Below are 26,376 nucleotides of genomic sequence, written 5' to 3'. Positions count from 1 at the left end.
CTGTCTCCTCCGCAGGAGGTTGACGGGGTTGGTGCTGTGGGAGCCGGAGCTGTGGCTGGTCCTGCCGGCGTACGTCGATGACGTACTTCTCGTGGTCCAGGACCCGGGCGACCTGGCGCGAGTGGAGGCATGCCAGGCCATCTATTCGGCAGCCTCCTCCGCCCAAGTCAACTGGGTCAAGAGCTCTGGCTTGGCGGTGAGGGACTGGCGGCAGGTAAGCTCCCTCCCACCCGCGCTTCAGACCATCCGGTGGAGCGCAGGTCCTCTGCTCTATCTCGGCGTTTACCTTTCCGCCACGCACCCTTCCCCGCCGGAGAACTGGCAAAATGTGGAGGGCGGGGTGATAGAGCGGATCCGGAAATGGACAGGGCTACTCCGATGTCTCTCCCTCCGAGGGAGAGCACTGGTGCTTAACCAACTAGTCCTGTCCACGCTCTGGTACCGGCTCAACACCCTGGCCCCGGCCCCGGGTTTCCTGACCCACCTCCGGAGATTGATTCTAGAGTTCTTTTGGTCGGGAATGCACTGGGCCCCTGTTGGAGTTCTTCATTTACCCCTGAAGGAAGGAGGACAGGGCCTGAAGTGTCTGTACACTCAGGTCCGCGTTTTCCGCCTCCAGGCCCTGCAGAGGCTCCTTTACAGTGCAGGTAGTTCGACGTGGAGCATACTGGCGCACGCCTTCCTGCGCCGCTTCCAAGGGCTCCGATACGACCGGCAGCTCTTTTTACCTTTGTTCGAGAGGTTTTCCGCGAGACCTCTCCGGGCTGCCGGTCTTCTACCAGGACCTCCTCCGGACCTGGAAACTGTTTCTAACGACCAGGTCCGTGGCGGCCACCGCGGGAGCAGATCTCCTCACGGAGCCCCTGCTACACAACCCCCAACTCCGTGTGCAGGTGGCGGAGTCCCGCTCGGTGCGCCAGAGGTTGGTCCTGGCGGAAGTCACGAGGGTCGGAGACCTCCTGGACTACGACCGGAGAGACTGGCTGGATCCCCTGATGCTCGCTCGGCGCATGGGGCTCTCCAGCCCCCGTACTCCCTGGCGCGTACTTCAGGAGGTGAAGGCCGCCTTGACCCCCGCTGCTCGGGCTTATGTCAACCGAGCCTTGCGCGAGGGCGCACCACGCCCATCCTCTACCCCAGGCCCGCCGGACCTTTCCATTGGGCCCCTACCCTGCCGATCCCGACAAACCCCTCACCCTTTCACTGCGAGCCGGCTGCATGAACTGCAGCCGGTCAGTTTTCAACTTGCACCACGGAAATATTTGTATACACTCATGCTTCACACCCTTCACGCCCACACCCTGGTGTCCCGCCCCGACACAAAGTGGCGGGACCTCCTGCCACCTTTGGAGGGTGAGCAACCTCGGTGGGCCAGCCTGTATTCCACCTTGGTCCCGAGGCCCGTCAGAGACATCATTTGGCGGCTCCTTCACGGAGCTGTGAGCACGGGCGTGTTTTTGACACGGTTCACTTCCATCCCGGATACTTGCCCTTTCTGTAATGTGAGGGAAACCCTGGCGCACATCTATTTAGAGTGTGCCAGATTGCAGCCCCTTTTTCGGCTCCTCACAAATATCCTATTGCGCTTCTGGCTTCATTTTTCCCCCCACCTCTTTATCTATACACTCCCCATCCATGGCCCCACAAAGTTGCGGGACCTCCTGGTTAACCTCCTCCTAGCTTTGGCAAAAACGGCCATTTATAAAACCAGAGAGAGGAGGTTGGCCCATGAAACATCCTGCGATTGTAGGGCCTTTTTCCTATCCTCAGTACATTCACGTATCCGGGCGGAGTTCCTCTGGGCGGCGTCCACCGACTCCCTTGACACCTTTGAAGAGCGGTGGGCGCTGTCCAAGGTTCTCTGCTCAGTGACCCCATCCGGTTCCCTCCGTCTAACCCTTTGATTGAGGGGAAGAGCGAGAGACACCAGCCCCAGCCGTTGCCGCTGTGGATACCATCGTCACTGTCATCTAGGAGGGCCCTATAATACGTGGGTGTCTACCCCCCACCCCCGAACTGCCCACCCCGCAGCCGTGCCCATCTTGCCGGGCACTCTCGGGGAGGGGGGGGGATAATCGGTGACACTGGGCGCGGCACTAGGTAACTCGAGGGGGTGGAAGACCACGAGTGTCGAGGAAGCCCCCCCGCTCTAGGCCACCAGGTAACTCAGGAGAGTGGAAGACCACGAGTGTCGAGGAAGCCCCCCCGCTCTGGGCCCAGGCTAGCCTGAACACTTCTCCCTCCTGAAAGCTGCTGTGTTATACCTTCTGTTTGCGTTGTTTTGTTGCATACTTTGATTTGGTTCTTTGGTAATTCTTGTAATTGTCACAATAAAATTTTTTTCTGTTTCCAAAAAAAAAAAAAAAAACAAACCTTCCCTGTTACCTTACCTAGGAAAAAGGGACCTACTTAGCCTGCTCTCCTGCTGCTGCCCTCTGGCCTAGGCTTTCCTTGCTTTTGCCCCTGCTTTCGACTTCGCCCCGACCGGGCCAGACGCTCTCCCCCCTTTCTTTTCTTTTTGTTGTTGTTTTTTCTTTCTCCGCTGTTGCTAGAGTGCTGGCTGGCTGCCGGCTGGCTGTTAGCCCCGCCCGCCCGCCCGCCCGCCCTCGGACACTGCTGCCGCTCCAGCTGAAACCGCCTGCCCCCCCCGAGAGAGGGGGGACCTGCCGGCCCACTTCCCCGGAGAAGGGGGAGTGGAAGGACCCAGCCCCCAGACCCAGCTGCTTGCTGTTTGTCTGCGGACCTGTCTCCGGCTGAGAGAATTTCTTATCATCCGCTCCGGCATCCCTGAAACCCCTGAAAAAGAAAACCCGGAACAGACAGAGAAACAGCCGTCTACTGGAGGAACACCACCCGGGGAATCTACAAATCGCCGCGGAGGGGGTCCAAGACTGAGTAACTTTCGAACTGTGCTCTCGTGCGGGGGGAAGCCTTGACTATGTCATGACTGTGTTTGTAGGGACACAGGGGGTGTGGCATGGAGCTGCCCCCCGATCCATCTGTGTCCTCCCAACCCCCACTACTATCCTCATCACTGCCCCCTCCATCGTCATTGCTGGCTGTTTAACATCTGCCTCTGGACTTGTGTGCCCCCCCCCGAACTGCCCATCCCACAGCCTGTCCCTTTTTACCTAACCCCAACTCCTGTTAACCACCTGCCACTGCCCCCACTGGGGCATCGGCAGTGGAGGGCACCGGGGTGACCTCCGCTGCTGCCATGCCCGCCGCCTCCCCAGACTCTAGGGGAGCCCCCCCAGCCAGAGGGAAAGGCCAGGGCAAGAAGAAGAGGAAGGGCCCCGCTAAAAGCACCAGGCCCTCCGGGGCAGGGGCCACCCCCACTGCTGCGGCCCCGCCACCGACCACAGCGTCCCTCCCCGTTGCCCCCTCCACCGGCTCTGCGGGTGTCCCTCCCTCACCCCCCAGGACGTATTCCTGGGCGGCGGCAGCCCCCCCACCTGCCGCCTCGTCATCTCACCCGCCCGCCGCCTCCACCACCATCAACTGCGGCCGGGGCCCCTTCCCCACCATGACAAGTAAGCACGGTGCCTCCTGGTGCCCGCCTCGCCCCATGTGGAGACCTAAGTGCGGGCATTGGCGAGGGTGGTGGGGCCCTCGGCCATTTTGGCGGCCTCCAAAATGTATGGGAAGGTCATCTTCTTCTTAGCATCGGAGGCTGCCGCCCAGGAAGCGGTGTAGAGGGGCCTGGGGGTGGGGGGGCGTTTGTCCCCCTAGAGCCGCTGGAGGACCTGGGCGTCCGCCTGGTCCTGACCCCTGTCCCTCCTTTTCTTCCCAATGCTGCCCTGTTAGCCACCATTTCCACCCTGGGGAAACCTGTTTCTGTCATCAGCCCTCTCCCGTTCGGCTGCAAGGACCCTCCGTCACATCTTTTCCTTCCGCCGGCAAGTGCAGCTTCTACTGCCGTCGGCGGCGCGTGACGGAGAGGCGCTCAAGGGGTCCTTCCTAGTCCCCCACCAGGGGGCCCGTTACCGGGTGTATTTCTCCATGGGGGAAGCCCGGTGCTACCTCTGCCGGGCATCGGGGCATGTCCGGAGGGACTGCCCCTTAACCCGGCAAGGAGGGGCACCTGGGATCCCTGAGACCTGGCAGGACATCGGCCCCGTCATTGCCGACGCCCCTGGCCGCCCGATACCCGAACCCGCCCCCCCTCCTCTTCGGACCACCACTTCTCCCGCTCAGGCCCAAGGGGCACCTCCCCTACAACGCCCAGACGAGCGGGATTGCCCCGCCCTCACAGCTGACAATCTGACGGGGCCTATAGAGGAGGGTGTGGCAAAGATACCACCAAGCATGGGAGAGATCCTGCCCCAGGGAGAATCCTCCCTCCCTTATGCTGCCCCACCGTCCCCCCCCCCCAAGTCCCTGAGCCATTGCCTTTACCCCCTGATACGACCCCTGCTAACCAGCCCCCAGATGATGCCATGGAGAGCTGGGCCCTAGTCCAGGAGAAGCGAGGCAAGCGGAAGGCTCAAGCTCCGCCTCATCTACCCAAGGCAGAGGCCCCCTGGAGGACCAGGAAGGGGGGCACCAATGCCGAACCTTCCGCTTTGCCCACAAGTGCGTCCCATCCACCGGTGTCAGCCGGGAAAGACGTGGTAGCACCGGAAGGTAGTGTCTCCCCTTCACGGGAGACCCTCCCCTCCGAGACCCTCGAGGAAGCCCCTTCTGTCCTGACACTACCCGAAGCCCCCGTGAACCCCAGGCAACAGTCATGGCGGGTGCCAGTGGGGTGAACCCTGGGGCGATGGAAAGTGTCCTCTCCTCCATGTTCAAGGAGATCGAGGCCATAGATCTGACCCCGGTCGCCCAGGGGGAGGACGACCTTTTGCCAGCAAACCTCGATTTGGGTGACCTCACTCCACCCCTCTTTTCCCCATGCTCCCTCCCCCTAACTGCTGCTTCTGCTCCCACCTCCAAGGAGCCCCTGGACTTCTCCATCGACCCAGCCGCTGATGGCACCCTGCTGACGACCACCGAGCTTGCTCAGGTGACAGCCGGCGCCACACGGCCGGGACACGAGCCGCCAGGGGCACCCCCCGTTGGTGCGGAGCAATCAATTTTCTTCCCGGGCGGTGGCCCAACAGAAGATGATCCACCTCCTGATGCTGTGGCCGCTAAATCCACCATAGAGCCCGCGCCCGGTATCACTGAGAGCTCCCTCCCCACCCCCTTAACCCTCGAGCCTGATCGGGAGGTGCCACTATCCAGCTGCTTCCCTCCCGAAACCCAGAACCTCGCCTCTGCCCCTGCCCCTACCCCTATCCAGTCTACCTCCTACGATGTTATCGCCACCCCCGGGGCTGTCTCCTTCCCTTTTCCAACTGATGACCCCCAGGGAGCGGCCTTTGCGTTCTCCTGCCCCGACCCATTAGGGGCTGTTATTTTTCCTCCACCGCCCCCTATCGCCCCAGGGCTTGAGGCGGGCCTAGAAGCTCCAGCCCATCAGGCACCCCGTTGGGGGTCCGCACCCTGCTTGCCCGTTTTAGTGGGCCACGGGGCTGCACCAAGGGCCCAGCCGGGGAACAACCGGGAAACCGTAACCCCACCCCCCCCACGAGCTGCGAGGAGCGCTGCGGAAGTTTTTAGAGGATGTCCGTGGCTCCCACAATAAGGTACAGCTTGCTCTCCAGCGATGGGGGGATTTTTTTCAAATCCTCCGGGCCACAAGGGCCCTTATGGTGGAAGGTAAAGGGACAGGGAAGCGGGATGCCGCGGCCTACTGGTGGGTCCGCATCTTCCGTGACCAATTACTCACCTATGGGATGGGTCAAGGACTGTTGCGCAGCCCGCTGGTGGATGCGAGTGTCCCTGCCAGTGAGGATCCCCCCTGGCCCTCCCCATGACACCTCTCACCATCGCAACGTTGAACACCCGGGGCTGTAGGATGGCTCTCCGCAGGTCCCAGGTGCTCTCCTTCCTTCGGGAGGGAGGGTACTCTGTGATTTTCCTGCAGGAGACCCATATGGATCCGACCACCGAAGACAGTTGGCGGCTGGAGTGGGGGGACAGGGTCTACTTTAGTCATTCCACGATTCGGCAAGCTGGAGTGGCGAACTTGTTCTCCCCCGACCTATGGCCCGAGATGCTAGGGGTCGCCGAGGCCGTGCAGGGTCACCTGCTGCATCTCCGGGTCCGTATAGAGGGGCTCGTGGTTCATCTCATTAACATCTATGCCCGGACATCGGGCCTGGAGCGGCTGCAATTCTATCAGCAGGCATCCGCCTTCCTCGGCACCTTAGATTCTCACGAGTGCCTGGTCCTGGGAGGGGATTTTAATACCACCCTCAAGGAGCGAGACCGCTCGGGGACCGAGTGGTGCCCGGCCGCCACGGACACCCTCCGGGATATAGTTGAACATCACTCCCTAGTGGACATCTGGCGTAACCACCATCTGGATGACACTTCCACGTTCACCTTTGTCCGGGTGGAAGCCCATCGGTCGAGCCACTCACAGTTGGACCGCATTTATTTATCATGCTTCCATCTCTCACGAGCCCACTCCTCCAGCATTCGGCTGGCCCCATTTTCAGACCATCGCCTAGCCACCGTGACAGCCTCCCTCTGTGCGGAGGGGCCGGGGCCGGCCTATTGGCATTTTAACAACAGCCTGTTGGAGGATGAGGGCTTCGTGATGTCCTTCCAGGAATTCTGGCTGGCCAGGCGAGGGCAGCAGCGTGCCTTTCCCTCGGTGCGGCGATGATGGGACCTGGGGAAGGTGCGCGCCCGGCTTTTCTGCCGCGACTACACCCAGGGCACCAGCCGACGGAGAAATGCGGTGAGAGAGCAGTTGGAACGGGAGGTCTTCGGGGCTGGCGGCCAGACGCCTCTCCAGCTCGAAGATCCGCTCCTCTGCGGAGCATGCCGGGAGAAGCGGGAGGAGCTCTGGGCCCTCAAGGACCATTGGGCCTGGGGCACCTTTGTTCGATCCCGCATCCGCCTCCTTCGGGAGATGGATCGCGGCTCCCGCTTCTTCTATGCCCTGGAGAAAACGAGGGAGACCAAGAAACACGTCACCTGCTTCCTGGCAGAAGACGACACCCCCCCTCACGGAACTGGCGGAAATGCGCGGGAGGGCCCGAGCCTTCTACGCAAGTCTTTTCTCCCCAGATCCGACTGACCCTAGCGCTTGCAGAGTGCTTTGGAAGGAGCTCCCTATGGTCAGCGCGAGTGTTTGAGACCGGCTAGAGTTGCCTCTCGCTCTGGCCGAGTTCTCGGAAGCCCTCTGTCGTATGCCCACTAATAAGTCTCCAGGTATGGACGGGCTGACCGTGGAGTTCTACCGCGTGTTTTGGGACGTCCTTGGCCCAGACCTAGTCACCGTCTGGGCCGAGTCTCTGCAGAGCAGGGTCCTCCCTCTCGTGCAGGCGAGCTGTGCTCGCCTTATTGCCGAACAAGGGGGATCTCCGCGATTTACGAAATTGGCGTCTCGTCTCGCTCCTCAGCACGGACTACAAAATCGTAGCGAAAGCAATCTCGCTGCGGATAGGGTCTGTGCTGGCGGACGTGATCCACCCAGACCAGACCTACACCGTTCTGGACCGCAGTATCTTTGATAACCTATTTCTGGTTCGGGACCTTTTGGAACTCGGGTGTAGAGACGGTCTGTCGTTCGCCCTCCTGTCCCTAAATCAGGAGAAGGCGTTCGGTAGGGTGGACCATGGGTACGTCCTGAGCACTCTGCAGGCGTTTGGCTTCGAACCCCAGTTTGTGGGTTTTCTCTGGGTGCTGTACGCTTCCGCAGAGTGTCTGGTTAAGCTCAACTGACCCTGACCGAACCGGTCAGCTTCGGGCGAGGAGTACGGCAGGGGTGCCCGCTCTCGGGCCAGCTGTACGCTCTGGCGATCGAGGCCTTCCTCTGTCTCCTCCGCAGGAGGTTAACAGGGTTGGTGCTGCGGGAGCCGGAGCTGCGGCTGGTCCTGTCGGTGTACGGTGATGACGTGCTCCTCGTGGTCCAGGACCCCAGTGACTTGGCGCGGGTGGAGGCTTGCCAGGCCATCTATTCGGCAGCCTCCTCCGCCCAGGTCAACTGGGTCAAGAGCTCTGGCTTGGCGTTAGGAGACTGGCGGCAGGCGAGCTCCCTCCCCCCCGCGCTTCAGACCATCTACCTGCTCTACCTCGGCGTTTACCTTTCTGCCACGCATCCTTCTCCGCCGGAAAACTGGGAAAATTTAGAGGGCGTGGTGATAGAGCGGCTCCGGAAATGGACGGGACTCCTCCGATGTCTCTCCCTCCGAGGGAGAGCGCTGGTGCTTAATCAACTAGTCCTGTCCATGCTCTGGTACCGGCTCAACACCCTGGTCCCGGCCCCGGGTTTCCTGACCAACCTCCAGACATAGATTCTGGGGTGCTTTTGGTCAGGAACGCACTGGGCCCCTGTAGGGGTTCTTCATCTACCCCTGAAGGAAGGAGGACAGGGCCTGAAGTGTCTACACACTCAGGTCTGTGTCTTCCGCCTCCAGGCCCTACAAAGGCTCCTCTATGGTGCAGGCAGTTCAGCGTGGAGCACACTGGCGCACGCCATCCTGCGCCGCATCCGAGGCCTCCGATATGACTGGCAGCTCTTTTATCTCCGTCCGGGAGGTCTTCTGCGAGACCTCTCCGGGCTGCCGGTCTTCTACCAGGACTTCCTCCGGACTTGGAAACTCTTTTTAACGACCAGGTCCGTGGCAGCCACGGAGGGGGTAGATCTCCTCGCGGAGCCCCTGCTACACAACCCCCAGCTCCGTGTGCAGGTGGCGGAGTCCCGCTCGGTGCGCCAGAGGTTGATCCTGGCAGAAGTCACGAGAGTCGGAGACCCCCCTGGACTACGACAGGGGAGACTGGCTGGATCCCCTGACGCTCGCCCAGCGCATGGGGCTCTCCAGACCTCGCACCCCCCGGCGCATACTTCAGGAGGCGAAGGCTGCTTTGCCGCCCGCTGCTCGAGCTTACCTCGACCGGGTTCTGCTCGAGGGCACGCCCCGCCCACCCTCTACCCCAGGCCCGCCAGACCTTTTAATTGGACCCCTGCCCCACAGACCCAATCGACCCCCTCACCCCTTCACTGCGAGCCGGCTACATGAACTGCAGCCGGTACGCTTCCAAACCGCACCAAGGAAACATCTATACACGCTCGCGTTCCACACCCTTCACGCCCTCACCCTAGTGGCCCGCCCTGACACAAAGTGGCGAAACCTTCTGCCACCTTTGGAGGGTGAGCAGCCCCAGTGGGCCAGCCTATATTCCACCGTGGTTCCGAGGCCCGTCGGGGACATCAGTTGGTGGCTCCTTCATGGAGCTGTGAGCATGGGCACGTACTTGGCACGGTTCACCCCCATCCCAGATTCTTGTCCCTTTTGTGGTGTGAGGGAAACCCTGGCACACGTATATTTGGAGTGCGCCAGGCTGCAGCCCCTGTTCCAGCTCCTCCCAAATCTTCTATTACGTTTTTGGTTGCATTTTTCCCCTCACCTTTATATTTATGCACTCCCCATCCGTGGCCTCACAAAGTCGTGGGATCTCCTAGTTAACCTCCTCCTGGCCCTGGCTAAAATGGCCATCTATAAAACCAGAGAGAGGAGGTTGGCCGATGGAGTTACCTGTGACTGTGGGGCCATTTTCCGATCCTTGGTCCGTTCACGTATCCGGGCGGAGTTCCTCTGGGCGGCATCCACCAACTCCCTTGATGCTTTTGAGGAGCAGTGAGCGCTGTCCGAGGTTCTCTGCTCAGTGTCCCCATCTGGGTCCCTTTGTCTGACCCTTTGATTGGGGGAGAGAGTAAGGGACCCCAGCCCCAGCCATTGCTGCTGCAGACACCACCACCTTAGAGGAATCCTTTCACATGTGGGTGCACGTGCCCCCTCCCCCTCCCGGACTGTCCACCCCACAGCCTGCCCCTCTTGTTGGGTGCTTTCAGAGGAGGGAATTGTTGGTGACACTCGGGCGTGGTGTCAGGTAACTCGAGGGGGTGGAAGACCACGAGAGTTGATGAAGCCCCCTCGCTCTGGGCCACCAGGTAACTTGGAAGGGTGGAAGACCACGAGAGTTGAGGAAGCCCCCCACTCTGGGCCCAGGCAAGCTTGAACACTTCCCTCCCCTGAAGCTAATGAGAAAACAATTGTGATTGGTTGCTGTGTTACACATTGCATATGCTGCTGTTTTTATTTTGTAAGTGTGTTATGCAAATAAAAAAATTACCCTCCTATAAAAAAAAAATCACTCTCCTGTAGCCATCTGGCCCGACCCTGTCACAGTTGTTTTTTTAAACCCCTTGAAATGAAGCAGTTCCTTATTTAAAAGTTATAGTCCAATGATGGGAGGATCTTATTGTACTGCTATGCAAGAGCAAATCTGGATTCTTATTTTCCTCATCTTTGGTCTTGAGAGTAGAGGATTCAGAGAACAATGGCACAAGTAGCAGCATCTCCTACTAGCTGATCCGTGGAGAGGTCACTGTAAGAGACTTCATAGAATCATAGAAATGTCAGGCTGGAAGGGACCATGAGGAGTTGTCTTAGTCCATGCGGCTGTAAGTGACAGGACCAAGTCTACAACACCATTCCTGAGTGGTGTTGCTCTAACTGGTTCTTAAAAAACCTCCACTGATGGGGATTCCACAATTGCCTTTGGAAGCCTATTCCAGAACTTAACTACCCTTATAGTTAGTTAGCTTTTCCTAATATCTAACCTAAATCTCAGATTTAGTATTGGGCAGATTAAGCCCATTACTACTTGTCGTACCTTCAGTGGACATGGAGAACAATTGATTACCATCCTCTTCATAACAGCCCTTAACATATCTGAAGATTTATCAGGTCCCCATTCAGTCATCTTTTCTCAAGACTAACCCATGCCTAGTTTTTTTTTAACCTTAGCACATAGGTCAGGTTTTCTAAACCTTTTATTTTTGTAATTCTCCTTTTGACTCACTCTGGCTTGTTCACATCTTTCTTAAAGTCTGGTGCCCAAAACTGAACACACTACTCCAACTGAGACCTTACAAATGCCAGACAGAGCAGAACAATTACTTCTTGTGTCTCACGTACCAGACTGCTCTTAATACAACTTGGAATATTAACCTTCTTCACAACTGCATCATATTGACGACTCATCTAATTTCTGAACTACTGGAGTGCCCAGTTACTTTTCAGCAGTACTACCACCTAGCCAGTTATTCCCCCTTTTGTAGTTGTGCATTTGATTTTTCCTTTCTGAGTGTAGTATTTTGCACTTGTCTTTAATTTAATCTGGTCAATTTCAGACCAGTTCTCCAATTTGTCAAGGTTGTTTTGAATTCTAATCCTGTCCTCCAAGGTGCTTGCAACTCCTCCCAGCTTGGTGTCACCTACAGATTTCATAAGTATATTCTCCATTCCATTATCCAAGTAACTGAATTGTACTGACAGACTCCAGAAGGACCCCACTGGATACACCCTCCTAGTTTGAACACAAACATTGATAACTGTTATTTGAATATGGTCTTTCAACTAGTTATGTAGCCACCTTATAGTAATTTCATCTAGACCAATGGTTCTCAAACTTATTTGACCGGGCCTTCCTTCTGTGTGTCTGTAGTCATGTACGCACCCCATCCCAAGTATATATACCTTCACCCAGCTCTGAATGCAGCGCCACACCGGAAGCAGCACAGAAACAAGGGTGGCAATGCGAAAAGTGATATTTGTCAATATCACTTTTCACAGCAAACTTAGCACCCCATTACCACCCATACTTCTGCACTGCTGCTGCCACCCCACTGCCTCCAGGTGAGGGTTTGGGGTGGGGGGAGGGAAAGAAAAGCCTGAGCCCAGGTGGTGGGGCTCTGGCTGTCCCTTTATCCCCACTTCCTGCATATGCATGTCCTTCTGCACAAGCTCCAGGCACTCAGGGTTGTCAAAGTACACAGCTCGCACCTCCCATGGAAGGCCTGCCCCATAGTTTGAGAACCGCTGATCTAGACTACATTTCCCTAGTTTGCTTATGAAAATGCCATGTGGGCCTGGGTCTAAAAAGCCTCACTAAAATCAAGGTGTCATGTCTACTGCTTCCCCCCATCCACTATGCCAGTAACCATGTCAAAGAAGGAAATTAGGTTCATTTGGCATGACTGGTTCTTGACAAATCCATGTTGGCTATTACTTATAACCCTGTTATCCTTTAGGTGCATGCAAACAGTTTGTTTAGTAATTTGTTCCAGTGCCTTTACAGATATCAGAGTTGGGCTGACTGGTCTAATTCCCCAGGTCCCTTTTATTCCCCTTTTTAAAGATTGCTTCACCTAGTTCTGTAAGTACGTTAGGGTAAATATTTAACCTGTTTTTTCCCTATTTTAGCTCATGATCCTTCCCCCTTGTTATTACTATTAATTGTGTTAAGCATCTGGTCACAATCTTTTCAGTGGAGACTGAAGCAAAATAGGCATTAAACACTTGAGCTGCCTTGATATCATCTGTTATTAGCTGTCCTTCCCTATTTAATAGTAGATCTGCACTTTCCTTTGGCTCTTGCTCCTAATATATTTATAGAACCTCATATTACCTTTTATGTCTCTTGTGAGTGTAATTCATTTTGTGCCTTAGACTTTTTGATTTAGTCCCTACATACTTGTGCTGTTCTTTTGTATTCATCCTTAGCAATTCATCCACAGTTCCACATTTTGTAAGATTCCTCTTTGATTGTCAGGTCATTAAAGAGCTCCTGATGGAGTCATACAGGCCTCTTATTCTTCTTTGCATCAGGATATATTGCTATTATGCTTTTAATATCTCTTTGGGAAACAGCCAGCTCTCCTGAACTCCTTTTTCCCTTTAGATTTGCTTCCTTTGGGACCTTACCTACCAGGTCCGAGTTTATTCAAGTCTGCTTTTTTGAAGTCTCTGCCTTTTTATTTTTTTTTATCTTCTCTCCTTCCCTTCTTAGATTACATTATTATATCATTTCATGATCACTTTCACCCAAGTTGCCTCCTATCTTCAGATTTGCAACCAATTCCCCCGTTAGTCACAATCAAGTATAAAATGGCTGCCTCCCTCACCTTCTGAAACAAGTCATCCCCAGTACATTCCAAGAACTTACTGGACATTTTGAGTTTTGTAATATTACTGGTCAAACAGCTGTTGGGGTAAAATCCCCCTTGGTTAGCAACTCTTGGGTTTTGGCTATTTCTGTATTTGTTCTAGAAATGCCTCATCCACCACCTTCCACCCTTTTATCTTCACCCACAGGCTTTCAAGTTGTCTGCCTCTTACCTCTATCTGGAACTCAGAACAAGCGTATACGTTCCTGGTGTATAAATAATACAACGCAACCCTCTTTTTCCCCCTGCCTGTCCTTTCTTCATTAGAGAGGATGCTGGCAGTGACCCTGGTATTTAGGTTGCATAATATTCTCCATTATAAAAGATGCTTGAAAAGCTCTAGCACCTGTATTGTTTGCAGCAGGCACTTACAGTTTAGAAAGCTCTGGTGTCAGAAGTGTCTTTTCTTTGCCCCAGGAAAATCTGTTCCCATTTGGTTGAGATGTAAATGGTCAAATTGCCATTTCCCCCACAGTGACTTGCATTCCTCAGGAAGTTTTGTCAGCATCCCAAAATAATTGAACATGAACGTTTTAAAACAGCTGCTGCCAAAATAGTAAGAGCACAGGGAATCCTGGGAGCTGCCTCCTCCATACCGCTCCCTAGACCTGACACATTGCTTCACTCTCCCCTCTGGCATCACCACATGGGACAGGAGCCCCCACCTCCTGCTGGAGGGAGGTGGGCCAGTGCCCTCCAATGCAGCACGTAGTGCCAGTTGCTGATTCTTCCCCCTCTGGACCCTTCCAGGAATAGCAGTCACCTTCTGCTGCCAGCTGTGTAATACTATTGCTGTTGTATGATTTTTTGTTTGGCATTATTATTATTGTAAATTGTGCTAGGCTTTTTTAAAAGAAAAGTTACCTTAAAAAAAAAAGCTGTTGAGATATTATTTAGGCTGCAGAGTCAAGCACTCAAAGGCTAGGAAATGCCAGATTTATGGCTTGCCAGGCAGCCTTCTTCTTACACCCTTGTACACATGTACTGATAGTACAGAATCATGTAATTAGACTTTTTTTTCCCCCCATAGAATCTAGAATCCATAGACTCCTTGTGGAGTCAATACTCTGTGTCAAGCAAGCAAGTTTTCAGAGAGTTTGAAGTACCTGTGATCAAGTGCTATCTTTGAAAACATTAATTAAAAATGGTTTTCAGAAAAAACCCAAAGACAGGAGCTATATTTCTGGACCTGACAGCAGCATATGACATGGTCTGGCACAGTGGTTATCAACCAGGAGTACACGTTCCCCTTGGGGTACACAGCAGTTTTCCAAGGGGTGAATCTAGATATTTGCCTAGTTTTACAACAGCTTACAGAAAAAGCAATGGTGAAGTCGGTACAAACTAAAATTTTATACAGACAATGACTCGTTTATACTGCTCTATATACCATACACTGAAATGTAAGTACAATATTTATATGGTAAAAATGAGTAAATAAACAATTTTTTCAGTCATAGGGTTCTGTGACACTTCTATATTTGTCTGATTTTGTAAGCAAGTAATTTTTAAGTGAGTTGTAACTTGGGGGTACGCAAGACAAATCAGACTCCTGAAAGGGGTACGGTAGTCTGGAAAGGTTGAGAGCCACTAATCTTAGTCAAATTATCAAGAGCACTCCCAGCGTGGATAATCAACATCACTGACCTCCTCTGCAACAGATGTTTCCGAATGCACATGGGAGACAGAGTTATCACATGGAAAAGACAAACCAATGGTCCTACCTCAAAGCTGTGTGCTGGCACCAACGCTTTTCAAACTGTACATGAATGACATTCCACTCACCCAGTACTGTGTGCTCCTGTATGCAGATGACGGCATTTGCTTAGGCATCCAAGCAAGATCATTCCCAGAACTCAAAGATGCCCTAAATGCTGACTTAAGATGGCAAGATTGTAGTCGGTGGCATTTACAACTCAGTGTGAGCAGAACAGTTTTGAGTGTATTCCATGTTTACAACACCAGAGCAGACCAGGAACTAAATATCTTTCTCAGTGGACCTCACTTGAAACATGAATCCCACTCACTCTACTTCAAAGTAAACCTAGATAGATGTCTCACATATCTTAAACCCCTGAGGAAAACTGCTGCTAAGGTAAGGATGCATAACAGCCTTCTAAGCAAATTGGCTGGCACTTTATAGAGAGCAAACGCTTAAACTCTGATCATCCATCTTAGCCCTCTGTTCCTCTGCAGCAGAATGCTGTGCTCCACTCTGGCTCCATTCATCTCAGATCAAATTGGCTGGCACACAACTACACTCAACCCTGTGCATCATAACTGGGATGATTCGACCCACATCAGTACCGTGGCTCCCTGTGTTAAGCAACATCACTCCTCCAGACATCTGTTATGAGGATGCTGCAGCCAGAATGATTGAGAAGATCAGGGAAAACCTGAGCCTACCAGTATACACCAACCTCTTTGACCATCCAGGAGTGCACTAGTCATGGAGGCACCTGTTTGTGGGCCCACTTACCCTGCCCAGATTTCTCTGCAACATCAAGGTAGTGTGAAGAATGGTCTGCAGCTGATATCAGAAACCAGTCTCTTATAACGGACCCTACCAAGCCGCTCACAGGCACTTCTGAATCTATTTCGAAGGGGCAAGGGTCAACGTGCAACCAGCCTTCATAGCTAGGTCTAGCACAAGGATCCCTACATGCAACTAGGGCCAAAGACAGACTATGTCACACCTCACTGATGACTACTCTCTGACCAGATTTGATAGTGGTCTGAAGGCTGTGCACTTTGCTGATGAGGCTGCCACAAATTGGCCTGGCAAGCTCTGCAACAGATAAGAACAGAATCCTTGCCTCATTCAGTGTACAGGATGGACATACAGGTGGCGGAAATAAGGTTGCAACTGTAAAACTGGCATTTCCTAATTTCTGAGTTCCTGACTTAGGGAAAAGAGATTGGAAAGAGGTCAGAGAAAGACTAGCCATGACGGAAAAGGGTGCAAATATCTTTTCTTGTGTGCAGAGGTCAAACATACATTAAATACTATTGTTTGGAAAATACTTTAAAACAGTGACTCCATCTGAAATAGGCTAGTATTTAGATGTTAGACCATAGCAAGCAAAAACTGTAGATGTGTCTTTTTTAACGTGTTAGCAATTAACATAAAAGGAAGATCTGACCTAGTTGGACTGTTCTACTTGTAATGAACAGGTGCCATGTAGATTTTTAGCGTGCATGTGTACTAAAACAAGCATTTCTGTGGACTCATGAACGCTACTTTAAAAAACATACTCAATTGCACTGACAATGAAATGTATCTTAAATAAAATCACCTTTGCCTTTGCAGTCTGTGCTGAAAAATACCTTTGCCTTTGCTTTTGCAGGCTGTGCTGAAATCATCAACATTTGAGCTCCCCCTTGCATATCAGCATTCCGTGTGGACTGCTGAAGAATTAGGGCCTTTTATTCGCCTATGTCTCATGGATCAGAATTTCCCAGCATTTGTGGAAGAAGTGGAGAAGGAGTTGAAAAAACTGACAGAAGGTTGAGGAAATGTTAATTCTGTATTTCAGGTAATAACAAGTAGAGTGGATACAAATTTGAGAAAATCTGATTTTTTTTGGTCAGTGTTTTATTTTTAAAAACAGGTGAATCCACTTTTTAATACATCATTGCACTTCAACGAATACACAGAACACAAGTTCATGCATCTACAGTTATGCACGGCATGAGAACCCTGTAACGTCTAATTCTACAATCAATCTTTAAATCAACATGAGAAATTACAGTGTCAAACTGAAGAGTATTACTAGTTGCATAGAATATCACCATGCTGTAACATTTCAACATCATTTAAAACAAAAAAGTAAATTATAAAAGTTGCCTGAATTGAATGTACAAGAATATGTTGAACACATCAGTGCAAAAGGATTTGAGAATTTACATGATTTAACAAACAAACAAACAAAAATCACTTAAAAAGCCATCATATATATTTATAAACTGAAGTTTGTACTACAATTCATCACCACTTGTTGGACTGTTCCAGCTTTTAAAGTCTTTGATTATACGACACCCAAATCTTTCTATATACGTTAAGCCCTTAAAATAATTTCAATTTATATTACTCCTCTAAGTACCAGAACCAGTATAATTCTCTCATCTCTCAGACATACAATATAAGGAATGAATATCAGCAATTTAAAAATGAAACGCTTACTGTATTTTGGTTTTCCTCTTCCCCAAAAATATAAATATATACGGTATACATTTTTAGGTTTTGCTGTACTTTACAAAAAGTCACTAGATGGCAGCAGTGCATTTTAGAGCTTTGCCAATTTAAGAGCTACATTAAGAAAGTAAAAAATGCCGCATGCATGATTTGACTTTACTTCTAATGTTTATATGCCATAAGGGAAAAAAAGCAACATTCACAGCACATCAAGCCCAAAATAGTTTACACCTTCTACACTGAAGCATTGTTAAAATGTGTCTGGGTACGTCATCCTTACAGGACAGGCTAAATAAGGCATGCTTTTATAGACAGTCATATTGTTGCTCACTTGAAAGGAAAAATCAAATAGAACTGGAGTTCTAGAACCAAGAGTTCCAATCATTAATTTAGCAGGTTATATTGCCATCAGTCTCTCAGAAACTTAAAGCTCTGTGGGAAAAAAAGAATTGAGAACAAAGGTATTAGTCAATGATTAATGCCACCCTGATTACAGTATGCCATAATGCACATCATAAAACTGCTTCAGATTTGCTATTAAGATAAAGGCTTGTCTATTTTTGTTTCAACCTAAAAACATCAGTTTCATACCATATCCTGGAACTGCTTACACCTAGCAAGCAAATTCACTTTTATGGTATAAAATCTGCAGAAATTATCCTTCAGGGTGGGTGTGTGTGCTTGTGTTAAGACTTACTTTGCTGCTGAAGCCGTAAGTGCTGCACAGGTAAGAATCATGTTAGAATTTGACTAGAGTTCTGTGAATATGCACTAACTACTGTGCCTAAGCTATTATGGCAGGGATCTTTTATAAAAATTCTTGGGTAGTGTATCCTTTTCAGCAGTGTATGGAAGAGTTCAGTAGAAATAATGCTTTATTCAAAACAGTTTCAGATAGCTTTGCAATTCAGTGAAATACCTACACATGGCTTGCTCGATCAGTATTATTTTTTGATTATTCTTTACATTTTTAGTTACACCTTACTGAAAGAACAGAAGTACTTAAATAGTAAGAATATTTTTTAAACATCTAAAAAGTCATACTTACATTACACGCATTATTTTTAATTTGTGTTTCTCTGACGTAAGTTTTTATCTTTGTGATTGTTTGTAGAGTTGCTTTTCCTTTAGAGGGGAAAAAAGTCACATCAAAATTGTTGAAAATGTAACAGCAGCATGGTTAAGAGACAAGTCACTCACAGTATGCAGTGTTGTAGCCATGCTGGTCCCAGGATATTACAAAGACAAGATGGGTGAAGTAATACCTTTTATTGGACCAGCTTCTGTTGGTGAGAGAGACAAGCTTTTGAGCTTATACAGAGCACACAAGCTTGTCCCTCACCAACAGAAGTTGGTCTAATAAAAGATATTACCTCACCCACCATGTCTCTCTAAGTCATTCAAGGTAAGGGTCAGGAGAGCTCTTCTGTCTTGAATAATCTTGTGAATATTTGCTTCCACTGACACTTGCTTTTGCAGGAAGGTTCTTGCAAATATAATCTCCCTCACCCAAATGGTCATGAATAAGCAAGAAAAAGCTTTGGGGGCACAAATACCAGTGAAAATCAGCAGGTTTTATGAGTAAGGATATTTGCAAATATTTTTCCTGTATTTGTCCAGCTGTGTGACTAAGCCCTTCATTCCTCTCACATCCACCTGAATTTGTATTGCTTTTCCTGGCCTGGGAAGGAACACTAAAGTAGGTGGCCTTAACCCACAGGCTCTTTGGGGCAGGAAGTATTTTCTTATTTGCTTAAATACCATCTAGCACAATACTCCAATCCCCATTAGAAACGGAGTGCTACAATACAAATAGTAATTGCTATCATACCTAAATCTAGGTTTCATGCACTACAAAATCCCGTAAGCCACCAAGCTCTTCAACTAAGCAATTTTAGGCTACAAATTTAGTAATAGTTTTATCTAGTTCAGTCACTATCTTAAGAAATTCAGATAAAAGTACTTACATTGGCCCAGCTGGTTCGTCATCTGCAGCAAGAGTTCCATTGTGATCCAATGAAAGACAAAGGAAGGAAAGAGAGTGGAGTCAGGTTCTATATTAAACTCTAGCTCGACAGTGAACAGCAAATTGATCTATTATGCGTTAAAGGCCATTCCACTTGGTAGTGCAAAGGTTCATGAGGTTATTTTTCTGGATTCAAGTTTTAATGGCAAGTATGTTGTTTCAATGGTTTGAGTTAACACTTTGAATGCTCGTCATGAAGAACTGCAACTGTAGCGGACAGATTGTTGCAATATGGTCATACTCATCTTGTCCCCAAGTTCCAGTGGTTCAATCTTATAAATTAGATGAGAAGACAAACCAACATTTCAGTTGTAAAATCCTGCTGTTTGTTTTCTTGCATTAACTTTGTTTTTAAATACACATTCGTCAACTCTTGATGGGCAAGTAGCAGTATATACGCAAAAGGTATATACCATCTCTTCTCCCCCAAGGATTATACAACCTATTTCATATTCCATTTTTCCAGATTCACATTGAACCAGTTTTGGGGGAGGTAGAAGCAGCAATATTTTAATGTGACGTTATAAACAAGTGCAGTCCCTTGCATAGCAGCAAGCACTGTGCATGTGTGTATCAGGACAAGACTCATGTAAAATACCAGGAAAAGTTAAATGGTGTTGCAACTCCCCTAGAGACAACAGACTTCAGCTACAGCAGACTGACAGCTCTGATCTGCCTGTCTCTCTTGGCAAAAACACCAGAAAAAAGTTATATATCATTTAGAAATTGGAAAAAAATCCAATAATTTGTGATGTTTCAACATATGCTTTCATTAACATTTTATTCTTTAGGATTTATAAATGCCTTATTTTGCCCTCAGGCTGCACTATAGAGAATAGTAATTGGGTACACAGTGTCACAAAAATTAATCCACAAAGTTGTGTTACTGCTCCTTGTAGAACTACTGTTGGGGAGCAATTGCTAATCCATTGTTTTAAGCATCAACTTTTTTTTTTTTTTTTTTTTAAAGGTTTGATGATTTTTTTCACTGATGCCTTTAAGAAACTCTCAGCAGGATTCCACAAGGGGGCTTAGTGCACATGAAGCAGTTATGGAAATTACAGTCTTAACAGTGTAGGCATCTGCATGAGCACACACTGGGAGTAATGTCTGTCAAAAATAGGACATTACTCCACCTGTACCTTCAAGGCAACGGATAGGCAAAGCCACTGCCAGCACAAACAGTGACTGGAACAAAAAAATATTTCAAAAAAATAAAGAACTAACCACAAACCAACAGCTTTGCAACCAAAGTAACACACTAGCGATACACCAGTGTCCACAGAAGTCCATCACTAGCAACAATACACTATCAAGACAAGGTACAGAGAAAACTAGGACTAGTAAGGACAACCAGACATCAATGTGCTGTATATACAGTGGAGATATACAGAGACACATCCAGGAACTGAAACACAAAGCACAGTAGAATAAAACTAAGTCCTGCCTCCACAAACATCTTCGATTCCTAAAAGATTTCAAAACAGACGATGCTACATACTCTACAAACTAAACTACACACTATTTGGGAACCTTTTAATGGAATCGGACAGACATCAGTGAGTCCTTAGGTTTTGTTTTTTGTAAGGATTAGTATTGGTTAGTAATGCCATATGAAAGCAGACATTCTACTTCAAGACTGTCATCTCAGCCTTCTACCAATATAATGAACATCTCTGGGAGTTTTGTTAGACTTCAGAAACATAAAACTATACTAATGGGATGCAAGCCATCTCTTGTTATGGTAACCATTCTGTGATCTTAACTAAAATACATGTAGCATGGATGCAGATTCCAGATGAATAATTTTGTTAGTCTAACATTTTTCTGACTTACAAAGGCTACCAGTGTCCTAGCAAAGATCTAATAACTATAGGAGCTGTGCCTGTAAGAATAGTTACAGTTAAGCATAAATTTGGAGACTGATAGATTCCTCCCACCACCCATCTAAATTCTATAGGTTCAATATAAAACAAAATGAAAGAATATGCCTTTGTATGTCACTAGCTTCTTGGTCAGCCATTTAACTGCTACAAAATCTACAGTACAATACAGTACAGACAAAGGACCAAAACCCTAATGAAAAAATCGCCCCAGGGGGGACAGAACTACAGAAAAATAAGTACAAAATTAAGAGTAAATCAAGATTAAAAACAGCAAACTGAAATCCAAATTAGTTGTGAACGTGAATGAAGAAACTTTAAGAAAAGTGTTAACATTATGAACTGTGCATCGTATAGACTGAAGCGGAGATTAACAAACTCCAAAGCATGCAGATCTCTCACTTACCACCATTTTTTTAAGGGTATGATGCAATTGAGGGGGAAAAAAAAGAAGTCATAGTAACCGATAAATATCAATATAACCCAAATCCCTCATGCCAGACGGCCTGCTCTAGTAACTGACTGTCTCTAACTCACTAGTATTTGAAACCAATAGTCAGAGAAGATGTGAACATGTCTCTTCATTCCATTCAAATGTTTGCAGATGATCAGTACTGTGCCAGGCTCTTGAAATACTGTGACTCAGTCTTCAGTTGTACAAGCTAACTGCACTACACCCCTCACTCTTTAGGAATTTGCTTTTTAATTTGGAGGATCGGCAGATTCTGTGAATCATTGTTTATATAATGCAAGGTTAACAACAAACCTTGCTTGTAGGTAAAGTGATTATCTGCTTAACATTGCCCTGAAATAGTGTATTCCGAAATTGAAAAGTTTACAACCTCTAGTATCTATACTTAACTAGCCCTCCTTCACATTGCAGTGTACATGGCTAACAGTGTTTGAGGTCATTTGTAGTATGTAGGATGAGTAGAGAAACTAATACCATTCAGCTCTAATTTCCTTGCTTGTCACTGTCAACATTTATTTAATTCTACTTTTTTCATTTAATTTCTCATATTACCCAGTTATTGTGTGTGTTTAAGGTTAACAGCACAGAATTTGGGTCCTTTGGAACAATCACACTATACCACCATTTTTTGTCCTGGATTAATACTTCGTGTGGCCCGTTATGATGCTACTGTAACATGGACATCATAAATTTAACATTTCTGATGTGCTCAGTATCTAGTTTCCTAGTAGTAACTTTTTTTTTTTTTAATTACTCTCGGGGTCATTGAGAACTAATTTTCAGAAGTGGATTTAAATAAAATTTACAGCATAAGTAAATATTTTTCTCCCTCAAAGTCCATTTTGCTGCTGAATATCCCTTTACCTAATGTAAGTCTCAGTTTAATGTTTCACTGAAGTGAAGTTTCAGAGAGAAGCAGCAGCATAAGAGATGAACATTTGCCAGATAGACCAGAGTCACAGGGCAGCAGTCAATTCTGCTCGCTTACCCCACTTCAGCTAAATACTCCCGGCCCAGGCTTATGCCAAATTTCAACTCAAGGACTTTTTTTTCCCCTTCTTTTAAAATGGCCAGTCTAAGCCACTTGGAAGTCTGGTTTTATAATGGAACTGCTTATAAAACTTTATAGCAGCTCTGTAAAATTGCTATAAAAACCAGCACCTAAGTGTAAAGCTAGTTTAATATTTTGCCTCTCCAGAAAGAGAAATAAAAGCAAAACAATCTCGAGGGAAATTTGAACATTCTACTTCCAGAGAACTTTATCACTGAGAAGAGTTTTAGACTTTATTTGTCCAATATTAAGTTTTTGTATTTTATTCTTCAGGTTCCCAAAAAGCACGATCAGTATTCAAGATGATCTGATGACTTCCAAAATGCAGGATGATATTGTGTTCTTAAAAACTAGTAATTTTTTGGAGATATGCAAGCTTTAGAAGAGCTGTGAGTTAAAACCCTTCTTATTAACTGTCAAGGGCTTTTGTTATACACAAAGATTTAGAGGCAACATTTACAACCACTAAGTCCCAAATTTGCAATAGGAATGGTTTTAATGCTATTTTTCTATCATGCTACATGACCAGTAGGAAAATGGGATAAGGGACTCATGGGCTGCATAAAACGTGCATATTAGTGAAGAGTTCATGTACCAAAAAAGCAAACAATCTGAAATGGAATGTAGGCATAAATAGAGATTTATAACAAAACATATGGCCAAGAGTGGTCAAATCAGGCGTATAATGAATTCTGTTCCTATAATAGTATCTAACAAACCTATACGGTGCTAAAGAGCAAAGCCGCCTGAGAAGTGATGCCATTTCGGCTGTCACTATGCTATAGTAATCCTCAGTTGCAGGTATAGTTAACACCTATGCATTTTTACAGTTTGTGTCGGACAGTTTGCTCTCCTTGGTGAGGTTAAGTGTGGGGGAGAAAGGTGAAGAGTAGTAGAAAAATAAAAAAAATTGTAACAAGATAAGCCGTTTTAGTGAAATAAACATATTCTTTAAATTACTACTTACAGTAATAGCAGTATCATAGAAAAGCAAGAAAAATGAGTATTAGAAAAAACGTGGGGTAATGAAATGGAACTGCTGCACCGCTGGAGCAGAAACATTTATGGAAATAGTTTACTTCTGATTAAGCTGACAAATGAAAAGGGAAGAAAGAGAAGACACGTTATAATAACTAACTTATTTCTTGGCTTTAAACTAAAGAATATGTAGAAAATGGATTTGGAAGTAAAAACTGTTCACTTGCTACAATCTTTGGTAGGAATGTAACCAACGAGTTTTTACTTTCTACTTACCCAAGAACACACCCTCTTAAAAAGTGATTTGCTAAATAAAAGAACTTTCTTCATTTAAGAGCCTTTAAAATATTACAGGGGTCACAATGGCTGATTTCTAGGGCTGTCATTACAGTCTCAAAAAATTAAGCAGCTTAAACTACCATGGGGAGGGGGGAGAGAGCTATTTGCCTCCTTTTGTTGTAAAATGCCCACCAACCAACATATGTGCTGGGCAAAATGAATCAGCACTGCCTCACTGAAAACTTTTGGTCCTACATGCAGTGAAGGAACAGCACTCTTGGCCTGGACTTGATATGTGACTTTTGAACAGCTCCTGATGTTGAAAGCTGCACACTATTCAACTACTGTATCAGAGCCTATGAACCCTGACAGCTATTTACAAAAAGAAATGCATTGGTGTGTCATGGGGGAAGCAAGGTTGGGTTTTTCTTTAAAAATTATGAAGGGGGGTCAAAGCACAGTCTCTCCCTCCCTCCAGCACACAAGTGAAAGCAAGGGATTCATTTAGCAAGCAAATAAATGAAGTGTTCACTGCAAGAAGCTCTTATTGTGGTATGTGAAAGGATACCCCTAGTCAACAAGGCACTACAGCAAAAATTGTAAGAACTCAGACACTATTCACATTTCCAGTTGGGAATACAGTTTTCACTGGATTCAGAGACTGGTTTTCCTCTCTTTCTGCTACACAGCAGCAGCAAAAAGGTGAGCAACTTGAGGATGTCAGGAAAGAAATACTAACAAAAGAGCTTTACACTACTGTCTTCCCCTTTTCCTTGGAATGGGAGACATGATTAAATTAAATGCTAAAAGCTATGTTCATGCAGTACTGAGGCTGAATACACAGGAACTCAAGTCAGGAAATGCCAGAGTTAAAGACTGCCCTCTCCTGTCTATGGAGTGAGTTTTGTGTGTTTTAGTACCAGCACCACACTTGCATGTGTGCATCCTGGCAACACCATTTACAGGCTATGGGGTGAGTCTTCCTTGTTCATCAAGTAGCCAGTGTGGGGAAGAGCACCAAATCATCCTTTTCAGCAATGATGCTCCCTGCCCCCATTCCTTGTCCATCAGAGTCAGAGTTGAGCTGAGGTATCTTAGAATCATAGAATATCAGGGTTGGAAGGGACCTCAGGAGGTCATCTAGTCCAACCCCCTGCTCAAAGCAGGACCAATCCCCAATTAAATCATCCCAGCCAGGGCTTTGTCAAGCCTGACCTTAAAAACTTCTAAGGAAGGAGATTCTACCACCTCCCTAGGTAACGCATTCCAGTGTTTCACCACCCTCCTAGTGAAAAAGTTTTTCCTAATATCCAACCTAAACCTCCCCCACTGCAACTTGAGACCATTACTCCTTGTCCTGTCATCTTCTACCACTGAGAATAGTCTAGAACCATCCTCTTTGGAACCACCTCTCAGGTAGTTGAAAGCAGTATCAAATCCCCCCTCATTCTTCTCTTCCGCAGACTAAACAATCCCAGTTCCCTCAGCCTCTCCTCATAAGTCATGTGTTCCAGACCCCTAATCATTTTTGTTGCCCTTCGCTGGACTCTCTCCAATTTATCCACATCCTTCTTGTAGTGTGGGGCCCAAAACTGGACACAGTACTCCAGATGAGGCCTCACCAATATCGAATAGAGGGGAACGATCACGTCCCTCGATCTGCTCGCTATGCCCCTACTTATACATCCCAAAATGCCATTGGCCTTCTTGGCAACAAGGGCACACTGCTGACTCATATCCAGCTTCTCGTCCACTGTAACCCCTAGGTCCTTTTCCGCAGAACTGCTGCCTAGCCATTCGGCCTCTAGTCTGTAGCTGTGCATTGGGTTCTTCCGTCCTAAGTGCAGGACCCTGCATTTATCCTTATTGAACCTCATCAGGTTTCTTTTGGCCCAATCCTCCAATTTGTCCAGGTCCCTCTGTATCCTATCTCTGCCCTCCAACGTATCTACCACTCCTCCCAGTTTAGTATCATCCGCAAATTTGCTAAGAGTGCAATCCACACCATCCTCCAGATCATTTATGAAGATCTTGAATGTATGCTGTTTCACAAGCTGGTTTAGACTCTTAAGATACAGTATGTGGCATAACTTTCCAGGCCTCTGAAGAACTAAATATCAAGTACACTCTTTTACTCCTATCGTCTGGGAAGAGGATGCTGATTTCTGAAAGATGAAACTGGGCTGGGGGTAATGAAAGGGAGGAAGTTTATGATATACCCCTTTTGAACTAATAGGAGCATTCAAGACACTGAAGTAATCCTGCTCCAGCTGTGTGGCGGTCTTTGTGCCTTAGAAAAAGAAAGTTGCTGGAATTTGGCCCTGTTGAGTTTCTGTGTAACTGGAAATATTCTAGTGGAGAAAAAAAATGAAGTTTCCTTCTCCCTGATAAAGATCATGAGAGGTCTCATTTGTATTAAG

At 47.8% G+C, this 26,376-nt stretch overlaps 2 protein-coding genes across 2 annotated transcripts in view; one reads left to right on the top strand and one right to left on the bottom strand.

Moving 5' to 3' along the window:
• The window catches only part of REC114 (REC114 meiotic recombination protein), a 120,078-nt gene extending 103,494 nt beyond the window's left edge, over positions 1-16,584 (top strand). Inside the window, exon 4 of the mRNA XM_074964886.1 lies at positions 16,420-16,584. Within this exon, the coding sequence (XP_074820987.1) occupies positions 16,420-16,584 (165 nt within the window). The remainder of the gene's footprint in view (positions 1-16,419) is intronic.
• Positions 16,585-16,653: 69 nt separating this feature from the next.
• NPTN (neuroplastin) overlaps positions 16,654-26,376 on the bottom strand; it is a 100,236-nt gene continuing 90,513 nt past the window's right edge. The window contains exons 6-8 of the mRNA XM_074965865.1: positions 19,235-19,256; positions 18,316-18,392; positions 16,654-17,699 (exon numbers count right to left, since the gene is read on the bottom strand). Coding sequence (XP_074821966.1) covers positions 18,332-18,392; positions 19,235-19,256 — 83 coding nt within the window. The 3' untranslated portion in view covers positions 16,654-17,699; positions 18,316-18,331. The remainder of the gene's footprint in view (positions 17,700-18,315; positions 18,393-19,234; positions 19,257-26,376) is intronic.

This window comes from Natator depressus, chromosome 10, assembly GCF_965152275.1.
Source record: "Natator depressus isolate rNatDep1 chromosome 10, rNatDep2.hap1, whole genome shotgun sequence".
Classification (NCBI taxonomy): domain Eukaryota; kingdom Metazoa; phylum Chordata; order Testudines; family Cheloniidae; genus Natator; species Natator depressus.
Note: the sequence above shows the minus strand (reverse complement) of the source record. Positions and strands in the feature narration are given on the sequence as shown.